At 37.3% G+C, this 23,448-nt stretch overlaps 2 protein-coding genes across 3 annotated transcripts; one reads left to right on the top strand and one right to left on the bottom strand.

The window, feature by feature from the left end:
* The first annotated feature begins 1,496 nt into the window (after positions 1-1,496).
* Positions 1,497-13,860, top strand: ticrr (TopBP1-interacting, checkpoint, and replication regulator). Of its 2 annotated transcripts, none has more exons than XM_077210903.1 (22): positions 1,497-2,740; positions 2,823-3,075; positions 3,170-3,396; positions 4,520-4,748; positions 4,841-4,985; positions 5,593-5,729; positions 5,879-6,070; positions 6,194-6,339; positions 6,748-6,851; positions 6,976-7,066; positions 7,224-7,306; positions 7,399-7,626; positions 7,733-7,820; positions 9,283-9,361; positions 9,461-9,598; positions 9,692-9,782; positions 9,911-9,969; positions 10,055-10,189; positions 10,357-10,502; positions 10,611-12,636; positions 12,724-12,837; positions 13,295-13,860. In XM_077210903.1, exons 1-22 carry the CDS (start codon positions 2,054-2,056, stop codon positions 13,387-13,389), a joined length of 5,493 nt encoding a protein of 1,830 aa, XP_077067018.1. In that variant the 5' UTR covers positions 1,497-2,053; the 3' UTR covers positions 13,390-13,860. The 2 variants fall into 2 exon arrangements, with proteins under 2 accessions (XP_077067018.1, XP_077067019.1); XM_077210904.1 differs by having other exon boundaries at positions 1,666-2,740; positions 6,751-6,851.
* A 1,220-nt stretch (positions 13,861-15,080) lies between these two features.
* Positions 15,081-21,539, bottom strand: pdia3 (protein disulfide isomerase family A, member 3). Its single transcript, XM_077210899.1, has 13 exons — positions 21,200-21,539; positions 19,947-20,025; positions 19,030-19,147; positions 18,833-18,940; positions 18,600-18,729; positions 18,372-18,488; positions 18,114-18,239; positions 16,411-16,593; positions 16,220-16,328; positions 15,980-16,108; positions 15,814-15,893; positions 15,666-15,723; positions 15,081-15,583 (listed from the first exon to the last, which is right to left on the bottom strand). Exons 1-13 carry the CDS (start codon positions 21,334-21,336, stop codon positions 15,476-15,478), a joined length of 1,482 nt encoding a protein of 493 aa, XP_077067014.1. The 5' UTR covers positions 21,337-21,539; the 3' UTR covers positions 15,081-15,475.
* Positions 21,540-23,448: the final 1,909 nt, after the last annotated feature.

Raw genomic sequence — 23,448 nt, 5'->3', positions numbered from 1 at the left:
TTACACACTCTCATTTCCTCAAACCATCAATGAGGCGGATGGCAATTGATGCCATGCAAAGAATTATGAATATATGTGTCAGGGAATATAAATGGATCGATATTGTGTGTGATATATGGTGCTGCACTTCATCCTTACCATATAAACAGCTGTCTAATTCTGCTCTGGATAGATGCACGGAGGTTTTCGATGCGGTCAAGTTTCTGACATTTGTTGAAATGTTGAAAATGTTGATCATAATCATTTCTGTGATTATGACTGCGAACGTATCTGGGCCTTCTTTTAAATGCTCTGCTGACATTTTCATTTTGTGTTATGACGCAGAGATATTTGCCAAAGTAAACACGTCTATTCTCCAATGGCTTGCTATGTAAAATCATTTATTATTTTATCCTGCTCTTTACCCTGTAAGTTCTATTCTGCAAAGGCTGGGGGGAAATTCTGTGCACAATGAAAATGATCAAATCTAGAATCCCTGACCTGATTGATCTAAATGAACATTTAAGCTAGTTATTACAGTTTATACTAAGTTGTATTAAAGATAAAAAGGCAGTTTTTGGTTTTAATTCAGATGGATTGTAAAGCTGTGTGCTGTCACTTTTGGTTTTGTGCATTAAAAGCAACAACATTCCTTTGTTATATGTTTTTTAAACAGTGTCTGGGCCAAAGAGCCATTGGTCAGTACAATTTGTTCTCTTTTCTGTTTTTATCCTCAACAGACCCAATGACTAATGCTGTCCAGGCAACAAACTAAGTGGCCAAATGTCTTGATCTTTCAAAGATAAAAAACATAAGAACTTCAACTCAATCCATAAATGGTGTCTGCATCCTGAATATGCAATCATTTGAGAGGCTGAGGGGAGAGACCAAACTCAGTTCTGAGAAATATATCGTAAAGGAGACCCCTTTTAATACTGTTCGTATAAAAAAAATCTGCCGTCAACTAACCATATATATCTAAAAGTAACATGGCCACACGCCATGAGTAGGCCACTGACGTCGAGGTCAATATCTTTTACAAATATTCATATATTTTACTCTTTTTTTTACTCATCTTACTCATACTCTTTTTACTCTTATTTTCATGTGTTCAAACTGTAAAAGTGGAAATAATAGCAGTGTTTTGTATATAATTGCCAAATATACAAAACTATAGCAAAATTTTAATAAAAAAGTATAATACAATATATTATGTTACTGTTAATTGGTAATGAGTGGTATTTTCTTTTTTTTATAATAATAAACAATACATAACAAAAAAACAATACATTAATAAGCACATACAAACCACAATATTAGTAACACACATTATAGTAGTTTATAACACTAAACTAATTTTCTGTGCTATTCCTGCTCATTAGTCTTTTCTTTGGCGCTGTTCAGATGCTCATATTCTTAAATATTACAATAAAACAAAACTCAAATTTGAATCACTTTTCAACTTTGACTTCTGTCCAGTAGATGCCAGTAACACATGAAAACGCACTGCATACTACGCACGAGAAGAAGCTCTTTTCATTGACATGACAGTGAACCATTCACGGAGCGAAAAACGATTGACTTTGTATTTTTTACGGATGGAGCTCTCTGGACCTATCACACAAAGCGGTATTAATGACGTTTTTAAAGTTCGTTTGCTCCAGCCAATGACAGTCACCGAAATCTGAAGCGCGAAGAGTTTAAGGCAGAGAAGAAAAGCGATGGCTAACGGAAACCCAAAAGTTTAACAAAACAATACTTTCAAAATGCTGTTTTTATATATTTTCCGTTATTTTTAACCGTTTATTTTAGATAGACGTAGTTCATTACAAACTGTTTTGAGTTGTTTTTGCTCAACAGCGACATGAATCATGACTCGTGTTGAGAAAAATAACGTAACTTACGTGTGTGTTCGTTCGCAACAGCTGCTCGTGAGATATTGCTCGTTTAACGTTCAAATGAGTTTATTGACATTTTAAAAGACTGGTTTCGCCTCTGTTTTCTCTATCTTATCGAGTTTTAAACGTGTAGCATTTGCGATAATATTGTGCATGACTTCCTTTTAAGTGCAGTAATGGCCTCTCAGAATGTTGTTTTTGCCATCGATGTGGATTATCGACAAGAGGGGATCAACAGCACGGCTAGTGCCTATCAAAACCACCTCAAACGCTGGATACTGAGAGTCCTGCTTAGTTTGGGACACAAATATGGACTGGAAAAAGTGCGATGGGGCTATAAATTCTTCTATTCAAGGAATGTGCAAAGTGCAACACTTATAAGCAGAGGATCTGATTTCAAGGAACTCGAGGAGAAGGTGTTCAGTGATTTCGAAGAGGAGCTGCTTGTCAAATTCAGCCTAGAAGGAAAGTCACCCAGAAGTCGGGAAAGATCACATAAACTGAAACCCAGCCCGGCTAGTTGTGTCCAAAATGCCTTGAAAGAGATCCTCCTAGACTTCCAGTGGGATAGACCTGATCTCACATCTCCCACGAAGGTGACACTGAGACCAAGAAGGTCCAGTCGAAATGGCGGAAATATCCCTCTGCAGGACTATGACATGTTAAGCCTTGACAGAAATATCCTTTTTGTCATATCTGAATGTCCACGGTCCAAAGCAGAGTTGGATGACTACCTGTCCATCCGTAGCGTTGACAGTAGACATCATAGAAACATACATGAGCAGGTTCTGCCCAAAGGTCTCATAGATATGCTTATGCAGCGCAAAGTTGTGCTTCATTGGGCTGATTCGGGTATATTGAAGGTAAGTGGTGCTCTTATAGAGTTTAGAAAAAAGTGTTTATTTCAGTGTTTTTGTCTACAGTATGTTTTTTTTTTTTTAACAGGCTCATCATATGGTGGAGGACTACACCGGCACAGACACATTGGCAGAGCTTCTCCTTCAGGTTGGTGGACGGGTGGTGCCCATGCTGTCGCCTGGTTTGCCACTGATGGACAAGCATCCTGGTGTAAGCCATTCACTGGCTTTGGGACTAGATGCCTTTCCTATAGATTTCATCAATGGCTACCTTCAGTTTTCTGAAAGAATGCACCAACAAGTGTTTCCTCCTTTGAGTGGATCGCTTTCCTGGATTGCGGGTAAATATAATGCCGCTGGTGCATTTTTATTTACTTAATCATTTTATTATTTGTAGTAATGAATTAATAACTACTTTGAATCTTTTTGTGGCAGATGGAAACAGGTGTTCCTTTAACGTGACTCTGGAGCCGGTATCATGCAGGCAGAGGTTTCTGCGTGTTCCTGTGGATGTGATTCTCAGAGGTGTCCTGCAGGACTTCAACATCATCTCCCTCTCACGTCCAGCCTCAGAGAGCTGGATACTTCAGTGCCCAGATGCTGAACTGGGACAGGAGGTGTTTCAGCACTTAAAGGAGCTGTCTACTGGAGGATCTGCCATGGTAAAATGACCTAATCTTTTGTGCTGTTTTATTATAGAGGGCAACAGTCCGATTCCGGAAGTAAAAACTGCATTCATTGTTTTCCATAAGGAAATTGATTTTGAACAGTAACTTTTAAAATAAACCTTTAAAGAGATACAATGTTGTTAATCCATGGTATTTGCTTCTGCTGAAGCCGTCAGCATGGATTATTTTTTACAATAATCATGATTAAATGTGGAATTCCTGGTGAGTATTACCCATGATGCTGTACAGAAAATTCAGAGAGTAGAAACAAGCAAGATGCTTCAGAATAGCCCTTTAGCTCTGCCCAGTCCCATGAAGCATTGCAAAGGACTTAATCCGATATCTCTAAGCTCACAAAATACTGAAATGTTTGTATGCATTTTTGCCAATAAATGTAAAATATATTGTTTTTATACATATAATCAACATTTGTAGATAGTTGTATTATGTTTCCATCGTTTTTATTTGATTATGCCGCTCGCAATTCTTCATGGAATTGTAGTTCTTTCCCTCTCTAAATCCGTTAAGTACACAGTCTTGTACTTGTTTTGCTTAAAATCAGTGTTTGTAGTGTTGTGATTCACTTCGTAGTTGCTTGGCTTGGTTCATGGCTTATTATTCTTTAACGAAGACTATTTCTAAATCCCTGTGGGAAAAATGATTGAAAAAATATTTCCGGGAAAAAGGGGACAGGTACTAATGCACTCAGTAGGATAGTTTCAGCTATGAAATATGATTGGAATCACATGTAGTGCTGTATAATGTGGTAGAATATACATTCCTGTACAACTACAGTTAGACTAATAAACATTTTTGCTTATGGGATAACTGGTTTATTTTAAAAGTGTAATCTTAGCTAAGTATATAAATAAATCAGTATGGTATAATATACATGCTATTTTAGGATTATTATTTTAGGATGCATGTTATTTTGAGCACTCAATGTAATAGTGGACCCTTAATGTAATGCATGTTGTGGCCTTTTGCTTTATATTAAAATCTTTACGTGTTTAAGTTGTGCAAAGAAATGCAAGAGCAGTTTATGCTCCATGACAGGTGATGTTAGCATAAAATGCACAAATCTTGAGAATAATATCTTTTGACTGTATTTACACAGCTAGCAGAAGTGAGTGAAGGAGGTGTGTTGTGTTCGGCGGTGCTGTCGGTGCTCTCCTCCTGCATGGCTCAGCTCACTGTGCTTCAGCCTCTGGTTACTCAGGAAGACCAGCTTCTGCCCGCAGACCTTGTTTCTTTGGACACTACAGACATTTCCAGTGACTTACCTGATGTTGTCAGCAGTGTTCTCAATGTCATGTATGACATCATGGAGGATGAGGATTGCTCAGGTGTTTGTTTTATCTGAAGTAATTGGGGTTTTTTGTGCAGTGTGAATAAGGTTTGGATTCTATTTTTAAAATAATGTTCTTGCGGTTTCCAGATCAAGTGAAGATGCCATTAGTTCCTGACTGGGCCGATCAAGAGCTCAAGCAAGGGTCTTGTTCAAGGAGAAATGGGGTGGTAGAGGGTTGGTTTCCTCTGTCTGACCAATCAGGAATAAGCTGCAACTTAATGGAATCAATGAGGTTTGGAATCTTTCACTCTTTTAAAACATTTTATTTTATATATTAGTAAGATCTCTTAAGGTCTTTTTGAAAAAATGTAAAACATTTTAATCTGTTGTACTTTTCTATTTTATTTTATTGTATTTTGTTTGGTGTATTTTATTGTATTTATACATCTCCTATGTAACACAGCTCTTTTCATGAAAAAAAGCCTCAACTGCTGATATGGCATGAAAGGGGTCCTATGCTATTTTAAAAGTTCATTATTTTGGTTATTGGGTGTAATAGAATAGGTTATAATGCTTTAATGTTCAAAAACACATTATTTTTCACATACTGTAGATTATCACTGTACCTCTATTCCCAGTCTTTCTTAAATGCGCTGTTTACCTGAGTGTTTTAGGCAGGTTTGGAGCAGTGTTCTCTGTTAGAATAAATCCCTTTTGTGGAAGACTATGCAGATCTTATACATACACAAACAGATGCATTACACACGAAAGGAAAAGGAAAACGTTAAAAATCATCACATGCCCCATTTAAAATTTCTACTAAAAAAAGGTGGCACATATTGTTTTCTGTCATGGTCTATTTTTATTCTAGTACTAAAAGATCTGTTTTACATGTACAGGCTCCTGCATGCAGCTCCTGAGGTAGAGGAGCAGGGAGAGGAGTACTCAGATACTCAGCAGGAGATCACCAGCAGTCTTTCAGAGCTCTATCAGAGCAACACAGCTGGATCCAGTGGCAACCTGAGGTCCAAAAAAAGTACGTACCAATTGTGCATGATGAGGGGAATGATACATTGAGTATTTACTAAATATTTGCAGTGTTTTTGTTACAAATATCATGAATAAACAACTGTCAGATTCACTGTTTTTATTATTGTTATCTATGGCTTAATCTGCTCTTTTCAGGAGGTACACAATGCACACCAGTAAGACAGAAGATGAAGACCATGAGTCGCTCTCTACAGATGCTGAATTTTGCTCGCTTGAATGTGAAAGCTCAAAAGACTCAGGCTGATAGCAGCTCTGCTAGATCTGCCAAAGGGGCTGAAAAAGGGGGCAAGAGATGCTCTGGGGATCGCACCAAGCCTAGCCTCATGTGTGAGTAGATAATAGATTTTAAAGCCAGGGTGATAAATGGATATAATAAATATATAAATGATATAATCATCCGAACTTGGGTAAATAAAGTGTTAATGCTGATATTCATGGACTCTCATACAGACTTCAGCAGTGAGGAACAGCTGCTCTCCCACCTGGGACTCACTTATCAGAAAGCTGTGGAGAATAGATCTGTGTCTGTTCCCTCTCAGGTCCAGGATTTGCTTTCATTTGTAAAGGCATTCATCAAAACTAACACTGACGTGGAGGTGAGTCAGAGGAACACTTGCGTCAGAATCACACCGCTGTGTTGTCTGGCTGCAGACAACTTCAAAACATGGTCTCCATATACTGTGTGCATTTGTATAATGAACTCTGTTGTGCCCTTCTTACTCTATTTAGTTCATTTTGCATTTACTTAAAGTCAGAAATGTTAAACTACCTGTGTTGAAAATGTTTTCAAAATAAATGCTAATGTATAAATGCTTCTAAGAGTTGTATGATGTTGATATGGTAGTTTATTGGTCATGCTAGTTTGGTGAAGACCAAGTCATGTAATCATTCAGGAAATGTGTAACTGAAATGTTGTTTGTTTGGCAAAGACAGTAATGAACTTCATGAGGAAAGGGGCTTTTTATACAAATTTTCATTTAACCGTACATTTAACAATTTTTCAGCAGGTATCATTCTTGGATTTGGTGCAGAAGCATCTATTGAAATCCTGTCAGTCTATTCGTCAGCTTTATGGAAATTCTTCAGATGAAGAAAGTAAAATCAGGGAGTAAGTATTCAGACCAAAACCAAATCAATGTCCAGGTGACAGAACAGTAATCTTGAAACATACCTCCATATTGATAATGTCAAGGTAATAGATTTTTGTCTTCAAAACATTATTCTTTATATAGATGCCAGCTGCAAGCAGTTCTCAGACTTGAGTTGTGCAGACAACCAGAACAACAAGACGACGAGGAGGTTGTTGAACAAAGAGTGGAGGATGTAAGGAGACAATAAACCTTTAAAAACCTCAAAAGTCATAACCTATTGTTTAACTATCCATCAAAGTCATCATGGACTTGCATGCAGAAATCGTATGTTGTTTGTAGTGAAATATCTTGATTGATTGATTTTCTTTTTACTTTCATGTTGAATTAAGGTGGCTGATATGTTCCGGATTATATCCCGGAGTAAAGATGCTGTCTACTTATCCAAGTTTATGCAGGATGAAGTTCTGTCCGTGTAAGTTATTGTATCAGCGATTCAGGAATTTTAATGAAAATGCAAATTTAATGCAATTCATGAGATGTGATCTCTGGTATGGTATCTCCCAGGTACCTGAACAGCATCCCTAAGGTCCTGGCAGACGTGTACCACAGTTTAGGAACTCAGTTGCCCGAGGCGCTCATTGCCGTCCTGCCTTCTGATTTCTTCAGTGATGACTCTTTGGCCAAAGATAGTGTGTCTTTGAGTTCTTCACCTTTCTCTGCCATACAGAGTAACGTATCCAGTATTGGAGATTATCTGGAGGAACTCCGCAATCGCTCTGCTAAGAAGAGGAGGTTTGTTTGTTTGATTGTCATAGAAAACAATGTGTAATTATTTCAAGTGCTTTGTATCTAAGGGGACATATAACTTATATAGTATAATTTTCTCTCGTTTTTGCAGACAGAACATGATCACGCGCCACAAAAGCATGACTGAGGCTCCTCAAGCACTTCGACAGATAGAAATGCCAAGAAAGTCCACACGCCTGGTGAGCTTTCTTTTCCCCATTGCTTTTATAGTATTATTTTCGGATCTGTTCCTTGTAACGAGGATTTCTTAAGTCAGAAGTAGGGATGCTAACGATTAATCGATGGTTGATTATTCATTGTTAATAACTTTACCCCCGCCTCGTGGGTAAAGATAGCATGTGTTCATGCAAAATAAAGTTTTATTTTAAGATGAATACAATCTGTTTTGTCATTGAATTAATATATTATAGCACAGAATATAAAACTTGATACCAAAATTTAAATGTATCAATAACTAAACCAGGAAGATCATTTATAAATGAATGTCTTTAAGCCATGCAATGGAATAGGTGGGTTAGCCGTTTATTTCAAAACAAATCTTTTAAAAAATGTATTGAAAATTTGTTTTATTTGATAAACTTAAAACAATACACCAGGTTTTACATTCACTGGCTCAAAATGGATATGGAATAATGTGTAAAATGCAATGCATGATACAAGAATGCACAGTGTCTTCGAATATTCTTTGCGTTTTACCGAGAGGTTTTCTGTGACTGCAAATAAAATAAATAAAACCTTTACATTTAATTATTGAGGCAGTATGAACAAAAGATAAAATAATGTCTGACATGCAAACGAACAAGTAGACGGCAAGGAGGTTGTTAACAAATACACACAATTACAGTACAGAGACACGGAAACATAGACACGTATAGAATCTTGTAGTCAGTGACTTTCGCTTTATTTTCGCTTCTGCAAAACTGCATGACATTTCTCAGTATGGAGGTAGTAACATTGTAGTAACATTCTTGAAGCAGTTAATTTACACACGTTTAAGCCAATCAATTTCTCTCTTCCTCTCTCTCTCTCTCTCTCTCTCTCTCTCTCTCTCATAACTGCATTTGTCTGCTTATCAATGGCTCAAGCCTCCCTTACTAGCTCTAAAATTTTAAAATGTTTTGTAATTGGCAATGGAGGGTAATACATTTGTTTTACTGTACACACAAGAGCATTTTAAGGACAAAACTCTGACAAATGTCTTTAAATAAAACAACGGAACTATGTATTGAGGTGTGGTTACCGCACTATAAGTGGAATTATTGATGCCAGTCTGCTGAATCCACCTTGCTTCATGGCAGCATCGGTACCCCGGTGTTATTTTTTTTCCTAATAAATCCTCATCCAGTCATCAATTCTTTATATATTCGCTGTGATCATTTTATCAAATGATCTTAAATTAAATAGATTAATTTCACAATCCTATACTATCCTATTATTTAGAGTAAAAAAGATTTTCATTCAGGTGAGGAAGCTGGTGTTTTTAGTGGCAATTGCACACCCTGTCATGCCGATCCCAGTAGACGCATCTTGCAGTATTAAAGTTAATTAATTTAAATGATGATCGATCATGGGAATTTGTGTAAATTGGCATCCCTAGTTGGAAGAACCAAAATACTAAAGTACCTATTTGGGGAATTTCAGGCAAAGCCAAAACTATGTGTCCCATTAGAAAAACCTGCTGTGGAAGAACAACCACCACCACCAAAGCAAGCAGTTCAAGGTAATTGGCTCATCCCATTTTAGTCTTCATGTTGTCCTAGCATTGTCGAGCTACTTAAAAAGTTGTTGTGATCTGTTTTTGTAACTTTTTTGTTCACAGAGGTAACAAAGGTTAGGAGAAATCTCTTCAACCAAGTGACCGTATCGCCCTCAAAATCGTCTAAAATGCCAAGAAGCCAGTCCGTGTCAGCAGTTGAAGGACTCAAGAAACGCAAGCGTTCAAATATGGAAGATAATGGTAATGTTTTTTTGTTTTGTTTTTAGTGAGAGATTGTTTCATAAATCACCACTGTAGTGTGTGAACTTGAATCTTAAAACCTTTGAATTTCAGAACGGCACACTCTTCTGACAAAGAAAGTGTCTGAGACACCACTGCATAAGCAGAGGTCCAATCGCTTACTTCACCGGCAAAGGACTGGCAGGTGAGTCCTAAGACTTACAATTATCTTTCAATTGTCACTATATTTGTTCAATTTACCTGTCATTTGTATGGGAAGCTTCCAGTTTAGAATTTAAATCTTCTGTGTTTCTATTTACCTCTTGGTCACAGGAGATCTGGAGAATCTGATGTGTGCATTATTGAGGAGTCTCCTGTCAAACCTGCTGCTGGTTGGTGTCTTAAGATTTTGCCACAATGTCAAACAGAGTGACCACTTACTAATAGAAGGTGCTCTTATAAATAATTTGTTCTTAGATTTGAGGAGGAGCCCAAGAATTAAAAGCCTTACCAGGAGACATTCCAGTGTTTTCTATTCAAGCTCACAGCCACGATCACGAAACCTGGACCGTGCCATCTCCTCTTCTCAACTCTGCCCCTCTGAGGACAAAGGTTAGCAGAAAAAATAGTGAAAGTGTTTTAGTGGCACTAAAAATATACCACATGTCATTAAGCTACTGGACACAAAATGCTTCTGCTCTGAATGCCACAGCATACACCTGAACACCATGTTCAAAAACTAAACATTGCCTCAAAGTAGCATTGTCTCCATTTTTCAGGTGGATTTGATGTTAGTTCTGTTAGGTCACCAGTTCGGCTTCTTTTTGGTGCTACTCAGTCTCCTGGTCGCCTACGGCACACTACAGTATCCTCTTCAGAAGATCATGGCAGCAAAGAGTTGTCACTTAGCTCTGCAGTTTTGGAGGTAATATCCCTTTTGTTTTGCAGTTGATTATAATAACATGGAATACCAAAGGAGCAAGTCCTGTCATCTCCTTATGCATTAATAAGATCCAAACATTTTTTTTTCCAGAGTCATAACAAAACTCCACAGAAGTTAAGATCTGATCCACTAGGATCTGCAGCTGGGTGTAGAACCCCTCGGTCCCCAAGAACTCCTAGCCAAACAGTTAGGGAGAATGGGATGATTCTGCGAGGGACCCCCTTTTGCTCACCTGATGCGAAGAATTTGGGGATAGAGACACCTAAGAAAAGCCCACTGAAGGGGATACTTAAGACTCCAATGAAAACCCTCTTGAATTGTGTTTCTCCAGATGGCGCTTTGCTTAGGAGCCCAAATGGTAGAACGCCAAAAAAGAATGTGACATGGTCTCCATCTCCACGTAAACACCTGTCAGAAAACCCAAATAATGTGCCGGAGTCTCCGATGTTTACAAAAAGATACTCACCAAGGCTGATTACACCTGGCAAGAATAGCAGCCAAGAGGAAATAACAGTTTTCAAAACACCTGACAAGGTGCCCCAAAGGAAATCTAAGGCATCTCCTAGAATGATGCCTAGAACACTTGAAATTCCTGAAAATCTTGAACTTGAAACGTCTCAGTCCATCACGAGATTAGGAAAGATGAAAAGAACACTGAGCTTACCTTGCAAGTTTACTGAAGAGTCTGATCAGTTCGCCTCTGTTGACTCACAACAGTCTGTTTCCGGACCATTTCCTTTTTGCGTTTCACCATTAAAACCAAATTTACAAACGCCCATAAAAAGCCCCAGCCCAGCACACAGGATATGCACTCGCTCCGGTAGGACACCTATTAAAGTGTCCTTGTCGCCTTCAAATAAGTCTTGCCCCATTGCAGGTACTTGCCCTTCACCCTTTAAAGGTCTGTCTTTGGCTGTAGCAAAATTAAGTGCATCACCGGCCCTTGGTCCTTCTGGATCAGATATCAGCCATCAAAGAAGTTCATCCATCAATAATTTAGGAAAATATCCACAGGAGGATAAAATAATTGCGCAAATTGAAACCAACCATGGAAAAACGGAAGATGCATCATCTTCTGACTCCCAACAGTTTGATTGCTCTGAATTAAGTGTTACCACAGATGATGAAAGCATTGATATATCGGAGGCCTCAGTGGTGAAGACCCAGCTCATAGGGGGAATTAAGATGAACATCGCTTTCTCAAGGAAACCGTCTAGATCCTCAGAGGTTTTTGAATTTGAAGGCAAACATGCCAACCTGTCCGCAACAACAGCGAGTCGAAGCTATGGCTTCCGTCAAACTCCAGACCGGCGCCAACGAGAAGCGGAAGCACGTCTTGGATATCCCTCGGGAACAGCAAAAATGTCCACCCCAAGAACAAGGCGAACTCCTGCATGTGGAAAGAAGTCCAGTCCACAACCACTTACTTATGAAGTGGAGATGGAAATCCAGGCGTCAGGTCTGCCTAAACTCAAGTTAAGACGGACCGATTCTTTCAATGCAGGTGATGCACCTAGTAATGCAACAAAAGGCATGGTCTCACATTTTGTGCACCGTAACATGTCAAATGTCAAGGCGCCACAAGTTGACGGCCCTCTTGCGCAGTGTTCTAGACATCCTGGCTGCTTATCTCCATCACTCTGCAGTCGAGGAACCCCTGCCAAAGGTACACCTGGGAAGGGTGTACAGACATACATATGTCAGTCGATCACGCCCACACGGTATCCGGCAAGTAGCCAATCCCCTTTGGCGTCCCCACTGACTCCATCTCCTCAAAGCAGAGGATGGTCAACCCCAGAGAACCTCAATAGTTGGCCTCGCAAGAAAAGGGCTCGAATTGAGAGTTGCGGGAGCAAAGAGCTGGTCCCTCTCCTGGAAAAGCCTGGGGTATTGGAGGACCCAGAACTTGAAGGGGTTTTCCATATTCAGGGGGTGGAAGAACTCAAGGAGTCGCTGAGCACCCCAGTCAGTCAAAGAAAACTGGGTTTGAGATCAAGCCAGGTGAGGGACCATCAGTGCTCACCAGAAGGCATGGACTGGACCGAGACTGTGGTTCAAGAGTGTGATGCTGGAGACCCTACGAAGTCTGAACAGTTTGCATGGAAGAGCATAAAAGGTACAGTAAAACTTGGGTTCAATTTATAGCATGTTCCTTGTGTTTCCGTAACTTGTCTGTAAACGTTGGTGTTTGAATGTGTTGCAGTGGACACCCCTAAAGTAAAGAAACCTGTGTCTGCCAGCGGAATCTTCGCGCTCACTCAGTCACCTCTGTTATACAAAAAATCAGCTGTAATCAATGAATCATCACAATTTAATGGTAAGACAATGAAGGTATATTTAGAGCTATGACCCTGAGTCAGAGTAGACAGAGTTACTTAATCTGATGATTGAGAATGAAGCTGATATCACAGTATTTTTTTTTTTGTCAACGGGAACTTTGTTTTAGCTCAATTTTTGTTTGTTGAATTGGGTATGCTCTTTTACCCTCTTTCTTGTTGGAGCTCTGGCCAAAAGCTTATTGCGTATGCATCAACACATTGAGCTTTAGTGTTCGTTCAAGTGACAAAAGTTCAAATCTGGATCACGTTTTTAATCTCAACCCTCTCTCACCATTGCTTCATGTTGTGATTTTTATTATCTTATGAATGAAATTAGCAAAATAGCCAAGAATTAACAAGTCCTGTCACAATTGTAGAAAATATTAGATCTGGTTTTACTTATTTTTAAGCATTTATGTTAATAATAGCATAATAATTTATACTTTCTCCCAACAGCATCAAAGGCTGAGCTGGATATCTCTCCCCTTTGCCAGCCGAAAAGGCGAAGGACATTTAGTAAGACTTACAGCCGAAAGAAACTTCTAGACTAAGTCTGTCATACTTTTGGTTGCCTTATCTTTATTTTAGAAAATCAAACACTTTTTTTTAAACAAGTTTTATTGTCTATCTGTTTTAGCTGACCTTTTGTCTCATTTATAATAATGCATTACCCAATATTGTATATTTCTTACTTTTGTGTATTATACAGATGTTACATATGGCATCAGATAGGTACAGTATAACTCATGGAAGTTTAAACTAGTCTGATCTGAACATTTATTGTGAAAATAAGGTGGAAACATTTTTTACATGTTTCAGTGTAATTAAATTAAGCTTTAATTGCTTTTGTTTGTTCAATGTGTTAGTGCTTTATTTATTTGTGCTCATTGTACTGTGTATTTTTTATGTAGCATGTTTTTTTTTTAATCAGTTTGGCAGCTCGTTTGCAACATCTTGTCATAATGTGAAATAAATGTAAATGTTAAACAGATTATTTTAATAAAGACACTGTTGTTCTTAAACCTATGCATGTGGATGTTTTTCCTAATAGCCTAGTGAAATATCTGGACATGTAATAAACCGTTTTAATGAGGTGGTTAAGGCCAATGATGGCAATCCAGACTTGGAATTCGCAGTCTGCATTTAACCCATTCATGTTAGTGCACACATATTAGGAGCAGTGAGTAGTGAACATACACACACCCGGGTATACATACATACCTTGCATTTGTTCCTTCGGTAAGTTAAAAACTACTGGTTAACTACTGCAAAATTATGAATTAGTTGATGTCTAAACTAAATTACCTTTTTTCATACCTGATCAGGAGTTTCGTAGGCCGGTGAGCTCCAATAAGGCTGGAATACTCTTTTTTTTTTTTCCACCCTTTTTTTTTGCTTTCATGGGGCCATTTCAATTCTTCTAGGGGATAAAATGTGTACGAGTGGTTTAATTAATAAAACGTAATTAAAATAAAACGATACCATAGTGGAATCGATACCATACCCCACTAAAACGTTCTATTGTGCGTCTAACAGAAAAACTCTTAACATTCTATATAGAATCATTCCTTATACGAGTTAAAATTATGATGTCGATTTTCTCTAACCTATAAAGTCGGCAAACATTTCTAATTTAAAAAAATATGTTATAAATATATATTTCTCGTATGCCAGTGTCACTGACTGAGTCAAGTGCGCCATCTAGTGTATTACTAATGTTTGTTGATTTCTGTGTTCAGTTTCAATTAATTTAGCAGGTTTTCACTGTAGCCTATAGCATGTAATCTTAACAGAAATACACCTTGATATTTTTTGACAGTTAAACACATCAGATAATATCTGACTTTCAGATAAGTCAAACAGATAAAGGCAGCCAAAAACTTAAACTTTAAATGAATTACAAGTGAAAGTCATTTGAAATAAGATCATGCTGAAGATGGTTTACCAGTCTTTTCTTTAGATGCTATTTTATAGATTTTAAAATTTAGAAACATGTACATCAAGAAGATCAGCGGTCACAAATGCTCTCAAAGAGAGGTAGACAAGGATTAAAAACTTGTCAATTTTGCTCAAAACAAACTGTTTGGTGTCAGGTGTTGGTAAATAACAGTGCTACAACAATCGTGATTCTCTTATAAATATGTCTGCAAGTCCTATGCGGCTGCCACATACAAATCAAACTATTTAATTACACACACATATAAATATATTTTTTTAAATGTTTAAAAAGAAACCAGCGCGATTATAGGTTTAGTGGGCCTTTTATTTCACGATCCTTCCAAACATACAAAAAAAAAAAAAAGTACAAAAAAGAAAACAATTCACCAAATCCCCCTCCCCTTTTCCATGTGAAAGTAATGTGTAGAATTGGTCTCAAAAGTGCATCTTTCCAAGGTACAGTGTAGGGAAAACAATCTCAAATTGACAGATCTGTACCTCTTCCACTTATCTAAAAAAAAAAAAAAAAAAACCCCAGTCTGGCCGTCCCGTCACAAGCTTCATCAGTGTTCCCAGAGCAGCACGCCCAAGAGAGGGCCGACAATGTGACGTGGGTCAGAGCACTCGCTTCTCTAAAGTTTGGAATATAATTTATGTCTCCTGCAAGAATTCCCTCCTTGGTTGTTAGGCTGTGATTGTTTATAACTCAGACTTTTTCTTCTTTGGCTTCTCTTCATCTTGAACCACCACAGGGCTTGTAGCCTCTCTCTTCAGGTATGAAATGAAGTCGCTGACTTCACGACCTCCCTGAAAGTCAAACAAGATCCATTCTGTTAATTTCTTGATGGAAGTATGAAAGTTTGTATTAACCAAAGTCAAATAAACAAACCTCATATTTCTTTGGATTCTGCTTCTGACCAGCTGGGGAGAAATAGATGGTGGGGAATCTGAAAGGGAAGATAGTGGGGAATTCATTAGCAACAGTTCAAACTACAAATGAGACCGAAAACTTTTGTGTTCGTTCGTAGATGACATACCCTCTAACTTCATATTGAGAGGGGACATCATTAGCGGTGGCATCCATCTTTGCAATGACAATGTTTGGACTGTCGGAAAGCTGTGAAAAAGATCATATTTATGAAACAGTGCTGTTCAGGTCAATATTTCAAAGTGACCAATATAATACTCAAGGTCTAAACTCACCTTCTCTCCAAGTTCTTTGTATTTAGGCTCCAGGCTCTTGCAGTGTCCACACCAGGGGGCGTAAAACTCGATGAGAACGTCTTTGCTTTCATCATTTACAATTGAGTCAAAGTTCTCAGCCACAAGAACCTGGAATAACATGGGTGAAATTGCAGGTTATGTAAACTACTTAAATTAAATATACAAATATGAACAAAACATTATTATTAATCAATGCTGAAACGCAATCCTCTGACGCACCTTCACAGGGCCATCGTTGTTCTCAGGAACGGGTTCAGATTTGAGGTAACGCTTCAGTTTTCCATCAAAATAATCTTGCAGGAACTTCTCCAAGGCCTTTCCATCTCGACTGCAGACACAGAAGAAATTGATTTCTTTTTTCCTACAAAACAAGATTCTCTTTGTGCAAAAACAACTAAATAAAAACGTACGAGAACTCGTCGTTCATGACGTATTTGTCTCCCTTGGCAGTGCGGATGCCGACGAGAGGCAACTCTCCACTGCTGCCATCCAGACCCAACTCAGACACGTCATGACTGAAGCTGTTCTTACTGGCCACAGCGAAGCTGAGCGTCTTCCCCTGATCCAGGAAGCTCTTGGCCACCTTCATTACCCTGCAGAGAGACAAGGATTATCAGAGCATGACAACACACTCACTTGCGCTTCATTCAAATAAAAAAAAAAAGTTATATTTGAGAATAACACATCAGTATACAGACAAAGAGAAATTAGAGGCAGAACACACAACTGGAAAAATGTACATACACTCATATAGAAATGTAAAAAAATGTAGAAATTTCTTTAGACTTTTCCAGGCACAGGAGAAAAAATATATAGAGTAATTGTGATCAATCGCATCTAAAATAAAAGTTTGTTTATATAACGTGTGTGTGTGTGTGTGTGTGTGTGTGTGTGTGTCTATGGAAGCTTGTTTCCGCCACAGAATGAAAAATAAAAAAGGTAATTGCGACTTTTTACTCACAATTCTGACTTTATTTCTCAGAATTGCGAGATATAAAGTCAGAATTGCGTGATATATAGTCGCAATTGCGTGTTATAAAGTCAGAATTGTAAGATATAAAGTCAGAATTGTGAGATATAAAGTCAGAAATACGTAATATAAAGTCGCAATTGCGTGTTATAAAGTCAGAATTGTGAGTTATAAAGTCAGAATTGCGTGATATAAAGTCGCAATTGCTTGTTATAAAGTCAGAATTGTGAGATATAAAGTCAGAAATACGTAATATAAAGTCGCAATTGCGTGTTATAAAGTCAGAATTGCGTGATATAAAGTCGCAATTGCTTGTTATAAAGTCAGAATTGTGAGATATAAACTATTCTGAGAGGAAAAAAGTCAGTCTTTTTTTTGCCCCATAGAATTGGACTTTATAACTCGCAATTGCGAGTTTATATCTTACAATTCTGAGAAAATATGTCAGAATTGCGAGATATAAACTCGAAATTATGTGTTATAAAGTCAGAATTGCGTGATGTAAAGTCGTAATTGCGAGAAAAAAAGTCAGAATTCTTAGTTCTCTCTCGCAATTGACTTTATAACACGCAATTGCGACTTTATATCACGCAATTCTGACTTTATATCTCGCAATTCTGAGAAATAAAGTCAGAATTGCGAGATGTAAACTGGCAATTGTGAGAAAAAAGTCAGAATTGTGAGATAAAAGTCGCAATTATTATTATTATTTATTTATTTAGTGGCGGAAACAAGCTTCCATAGTATCTGTATCTTTATCTAGATCTATCTATATAAAAATTGTTTAATTTTAGTTTTAATTACCTTAATTATGAAAATGTAGTAACTTTTTGCACATTTTTTTGACATTTTATATTTAAATGTCTACATTTTTTATTAGTTTTTTTATTTCAGCTTTAGTTTTAGTTACTTCAGAACGTCAAAAAAAAAAAAAGGCAACTAGCTGAAATAATATGAGTTGGTGCATTTTACTTTATTTACAGTAAAGTTAATTTTATTTCAAGTAACGAAAATGTTTTACGATTTTTGGGAACTATAATATATTTGGGGGGTATCTTGTAATAAAACATCACATCACTTTTATATAAAAACACATTTCAATGGCCCTGAGAAAGCATTATCAACACTGAGTTCAAGTTCTACCTGTTCCTCCAGTAGTTGGAACCCTTGGGGTTCTTCTCATAGTCCACATCATAGTAGGCCACCAACAAGTCTTTGCCTTTCAGCTGGTCTTTGTTGTCATCAGTCATGTGGGGACAGATGCCAAAACTGGTATATGATGAGAAAAGGACTGATATCAAATATTTGTCCATCAAATACATCAGAAAAGAATGCAGATTTGAGCAACTCCGTGCCCTATTTTACTCATTTCCATACTGTAATAATAAAGCTGAAACTTACATGTTGTCCTGAATGAACTTCTTGATCTTTGCGCTTGTGAATTTCTCCTCAGTGAACTTCACACTGCCATCTTCAAATTTGTTGCTGAGATGAGGAGGTCGGAACAAAATAATACCCCTGCAATATGGATATATAACGTTTTTTAAATTAGAAGTGGGAAACAAGTTGAATTTCTCTGCAAAACTGAAACCAAAAGAACTAGGAACAGAAAAAAAAAATGCCACATACTCTCCATCATCGTCATGTTTCTTTATTAAGTCCTCAACGTTAGTGTGGGCGAAACGGTAGGACTCTCTGAAAGCACTGGCCGCCTTCAGAAACTCTCCCTGAGCAGTACTTCCTCCATCAGCGAAGAAGCCTGGAGACACGGAGAAACATTAGACCAAAGAGTATTGATGCAATACAGTATAATCAGGGCTAATATGAGGCACTAAACGTTACTATATAACACCGGCACTTACCCACAACACTGGCATCACGGTCCCCGATGAACTTCTCAAACTCAGCCTGACTCTTGAGCTCCACCGAGGCTGGGCCTGCCTGCTTCTTCAGGTGGCTAACGATTCCATCTGTTGGAGTAATGAAGAAACAAAAGATATTAATAATCTGATTAAAAAAAAACTACTTACAGCATCACTTAAAAGATATGAAAATATACCTGCTGTCCTGGGACCATCGTAGCCACCAGAATCCTCTCCGTCTCTGAAAATCTTCAGTGTTGGGTACCCGCTCACGCCATATTTGCTGCACACGTTGGAATTGACTGTACAGTCCACCTGGATCATATCGGAGATGAACATTAATAGCAATCCTCCATCAGACCAAAGACAACCATTGTGAAATTAATGTTTTCGGACACTTGCATGTTATTGCATGTGTACAATGCATGTTATATGCAATTAAATAAAAATGTATTACAGTTTAGAGGCATGTTAATTTAACTTTAGTGTTCTTTTTTCAACTGACTCAGGACTTTCTTTGTATGCAACTTCATAATTTCTATTATCTTTCAAATATGAATAAAGTGTACTGCTGAACTTACTAAACTAAAATATACTATGTATGATATATATCATTGTTAATTTCATGCATTTAAATATATTTGTAATAAAACATTGTTAATGAAATTGTAATTTAGAACATTAAAAACATTAACTTAAAACGTAATAATCAAACATTACATTTAAAATTATAATCAAATACTATTATGTGCTTTAGTATGTTAGTCAACACAAAAAGGTGTACTTTAAAGCATGACAAAAGATTAACAAAACAATTTTTAAAGTACTTAAAGTAAAACTTTTAATTTGACATTATAACAAAGTGAACTTAGGAAACTATGTACACTTAAGAGGGCTTTTATTTCACTAGCATTACATTATCTGCATGTGCAGCTTTTAAAAAATATACTTAAGAATTGAAGTACACTACAAGTGCACACTTCTTTTAAACAAGGGAAGGCCAAATCATTTCAAATAGGTCTTCAACGGAATACGGCAATCTGAAAAATATTAAAGTCTATAATATGATTATATAAACGTGTTACAGAAAGTTTGCAGGATTGAATAACAATACCTTAGCAAGTGAGACGATGCCTTTTAGTCGAGTGGCGGCTGCCTCATACTCGGGGGCAAGACGTTTGCAATGGCCACACCTAAAAGTGAACATGACACATGAGGTTTTTTATTTTGTAAAATCAGGCTACAAGACAAATAATAGGGAAAATATAAAATTAATGTGAATGGTGACTGAGGCCTTTCACAACATCAAAGACAAATCACAAAAAAAGAGAAATATGAGGCTGAGTAAATGCCAATATTAATTTTTGGTTGATCTGTCCTCAGTTTTTCTAGACTGCCTATGAAAGGTAACTCATTTAAAAGTTAAGTCCCAGGTTAGTTAGTAACGCTGAATTACGTAATCGAGCGTTATCCAATCACACACGGCCAGCGAAACTTCATTGACCAATCAAAACGTTACAACGGAGGGAGGCCGAGCCTCCAAACATCCTTGTTTCCCACCCACATCTAAGATTTCTACCTAATAAACTGCCTAAAGCTGCAAACTACTACAAACATTAAATCTGACATATTCAAATTGAATTATTTAAATCTGCAAATGTGTCTAAAATCCTACCATTTCACACGGAGAACAAAAACCCAATAATTTAGAACGTACGCTTCTTGCAGAAGAACAGAATACAAGTTCTTAAAGGGACAGCTGACCTAAAAATGAGAAGTCATCATCAGTTACTCAATCTCATGTGGTCCAACACCTGAATGACTTTCTTTCGCCCCATGGAATCCAAAATGAGATTTTGTGCACAACGCGAGGGACTAACAGAAAAGTAACCCACTATAGTAAGTTATTAGCAAAGAGGAAAAGATACAAACAGGAAATGATTGACAATGAGTTTCATCCACAAATATGAAGCCGCACGGGTCCATTCAAATCTCAGTGAGCGATTAAAAAGTCATCATCACTCTACATACATTCTCAGATTTATTATACGTTAGACATCTCAAGACCTTGCAGAATAAAGTGAGTAGACAAACAGCGGTTACGGTTACTTTCGCTTTAGCACGCATACATAGCCTTACAGTATTATTAAAAGTCACGTGTGTGCATGCAATTCCCAAACGTTATTCCTACTTGGTAGGTTTGGTATCTAGAAAAAAAGCTTAATAAAAATAGTCACTGTCAATTATAAGCCAATAAGATGGTGTATTGGCGTATATTAGTTACCTAGAGTAAGCTCTAGTGCACTAAATGTCAAAATCGCATGGCGAAAACATAATTAAAAAGGCAGAATCGTCTTGAACACTCACCATGGTGCGAAGAATTCCACCAGAATGATGTCGTGGTGTCCGATTTTACTGTCAAAATCGTCATCTGTGAACTCGAGCACATCACTCGCGCGCGCGGCCGCTGCAAAAGCAGCGACAAATAGCACGGCTAGCATCATTTCAAACCCTTTTCAGTGCAAAAGTGGAGGGAATGGCTAATATCCTGGCAGCCCTCAATTGATTGCTTCTTTTTAAGGTGGTGCTGTATAGAGAAGGAATGCCCGAAAAAAGGCCCGTTGTATCTAGCACCCTGCACTCAATGAAAGAGAAAGCGCAGACGGATGTACAAACCCGGAGCTCTTCAAAGTAACCAAAGTGTGGCATCTCACGATTGGGTTTTTTAGCCGCGTCATGCTGCTCCAGTCAGCCAATCAGAGCTCAGGAAACACACATTTCCGGGTGGGGGAATCATCCTTAACATTATAAGGAATATAGTTGCCTTTGTTTGTTATTAAAATGTACTGTCAAAATTGTATTAGAGTTTAAATACTGGTTTTTAACAACAAACATGCTAAGTCCAAAATACACCAAACTGTGCAGTGCTGGGTAGATACAGCATACTACACAAGTATATTTTTAGTAAGCGGTTACATTTAATTGTTTTTATTTTAATTTAACCTTTTTAAGATTTACGAACCCTCTGTTCCTATATGCAAACCCCAGTTTGAGGAAGCACAACATGTTTAATGCACTTCACATTTTCTTTCTCTTTGTATTTTTATAATGAAGGAGGTGGATTCTTCTTATATGATATAATGAATTGGAAAATATATATATATTTTGTAGAAAGAGAACTTTATTCTTATTCATTTTTTCTGCTCTTCTCATGATAGCTGTATGAGAAGTAAAGACAACTGTGTCTAAGGTCATGAAGGTCAATAACGCACTAGATGTACACTACTACTTAATTGTAGAAGTTTGCATCCGTGCTCTGTGTGGATGTAGTTTTCATGTTCTATTCCAGTGACTTCCTTACCCAACCTCAGCCTTGAAGGGAAAATATATTGCCTATGGTTTATTTAAATGTACTTGCAGGGGTTGTTGATTATTTTTAGAGGCATGTGATCATGCCAAAAGAAGAGACTCCAGGAGAATTCAACAGCGACCCAGATGAGAAGAGTTCTTCCAGATGTTATGACTTACCTGTGACCCTTACCAAAGGATCTTAAGTATATAGGACATCGAATCCTGGTTTCACAGACTAGGCTTAAACCTAGTCCCAGACTAACTGTTTCAACAGTTTTAATTTGCACTGACACATCTTAAAATTGGTCAGTGTCATTGTTTTGTCTCAAGATGCGGTATGACTAGTATAACCTTGGAATAAAGAACAGAATACCATGTTCAGATGTTGCTAAAGTTATCTGTACTGTTAACCTATCAGAACCTAGAAATGACATCAACTGATTATCCATTTGACTGAAGTATAGTGTTTCTGAATCTTAAATTAGTTCAAGGCCAGTGGAGTATCCATTCATTGAGGATATTGGTCTCATTATGTGGCTTAACTGTAATTCCCCTACAATTTCAATATGCTACAAGATTATTCTATTCAGATATGAATGTGATTTATGAGTTAGGTCAAAAGTAATCAAAAAGCAATTAGATTATAAAATGTGTAATGTAATAAATTACTGTGCTAACTATAATTTTCATCATATTTTGTATTCAGTAATGGATTACGGTTTGATCAATTACAAATTTAAATTTTTTCTGTGGAATCTCAAATCATGTTGAGGATCAGGAAAATATATTTTTAATTAAAAACTGTATTCAATTAGAAAAAGAAAGAAAAGGTCATGCAATTTCATTAGTACTTCATAGCAAGCAAATTCCATAAGATACATTTCCAATCAATTACCAATATGAGAATCATTTTACCTGATTATATATCAGCAGTTATGTTATGTTTATGTTTGTGTAAATGTAACAAAGTTCTTTGTCTTGTGTGCAGCTGGCAACACAACATGACTTTTGAAATCTGAACAGATACATACACTTGCCGAATCTGTAAATGGTTTCAAATTAAAACTGCACACTTACACTAAATGACTGAGGATTGCACACTACAAGACTCTCGGGCCTTTCTGAACACAACAAACGTATACAAAAACATGCTCAAATTCTAAAATGTGGTTGACATCCTTTGACTAGATGCATTCATAGTCAGAAGCATAAAAATGCGAGTCTGTGCCATTCATGTATACGTGAATTTATGTTATATCTGTCAA

The sequence above is a fragment of the Siphateles boraxobius genome, unplaced genomic scaffold (genome assembly GCF_051911475.1).
Source record: "Siphateles boraxobius isolate OS27281-9 unplaced genomic scaffold, OSU_SipBor_1 65, whole genome shotgun sequence".
NCBI lineage: Eukaryota > Metazoa > Chordata > Actinopteri > Cypriniformes > Leuciscidae > Siphateles > Siphateles boraxobius.
This window is presented reverse-complemented; position numbering and strand designations above follow the sequence as displayed.

What these genes read in the sequence shown, in the direction of transcription:
- ticrr (XM_077210903.1), top strand. Translation starts at nt 2,054, where the DNA reads ATGGCCTCTCAGAATGTTGTTTTTGCCATCGATGTGGATTATCGACAA. An exon ending in GAAGAAAGTAAAATCAGGGA is followed by an intron (nt 6,852 to 6,975) that starts GTAAGTATTCAG and finishes TTCTTTATATAG; the next exon opens with ATGCCAGCTGCAAGCAGTTC. An exon ending in CAGGATGAAGTTCTGTCCGT is followed by an intron (nt 7,307 to 7,398) that starts GTAAGTTATTGT and finishes GGTATCTCCCAG; the next exon opens with GTACCTGAACAGCATCCCTA.
- pdia3 (XM_077210899.1), bottom strand. Translation starts at nt 21,336, where the DNA reads ATGATGCTAGCCGTGCTATTTGTCGCTGCTTTTGCAGCGGCCGCGCGC. An exon ending in GTGGAATTCTTCGCACCATG is followed by an intron (nt 20,026 to 21,199) that starts GTGAGTGTTCAA and finishes GTTCACTTTTAG; the next exon opens with GTGTGGCCATTGCAAACGTC. An exon ending in CGATGGTCCCAGGACAGCAG is followed by an intron (nt 18,941 to 19,029) that starts GTATATTTTCAT and finishes TTACTCCAACAG; the next exon opens with ATGGAATCGTTAGCCACCTG.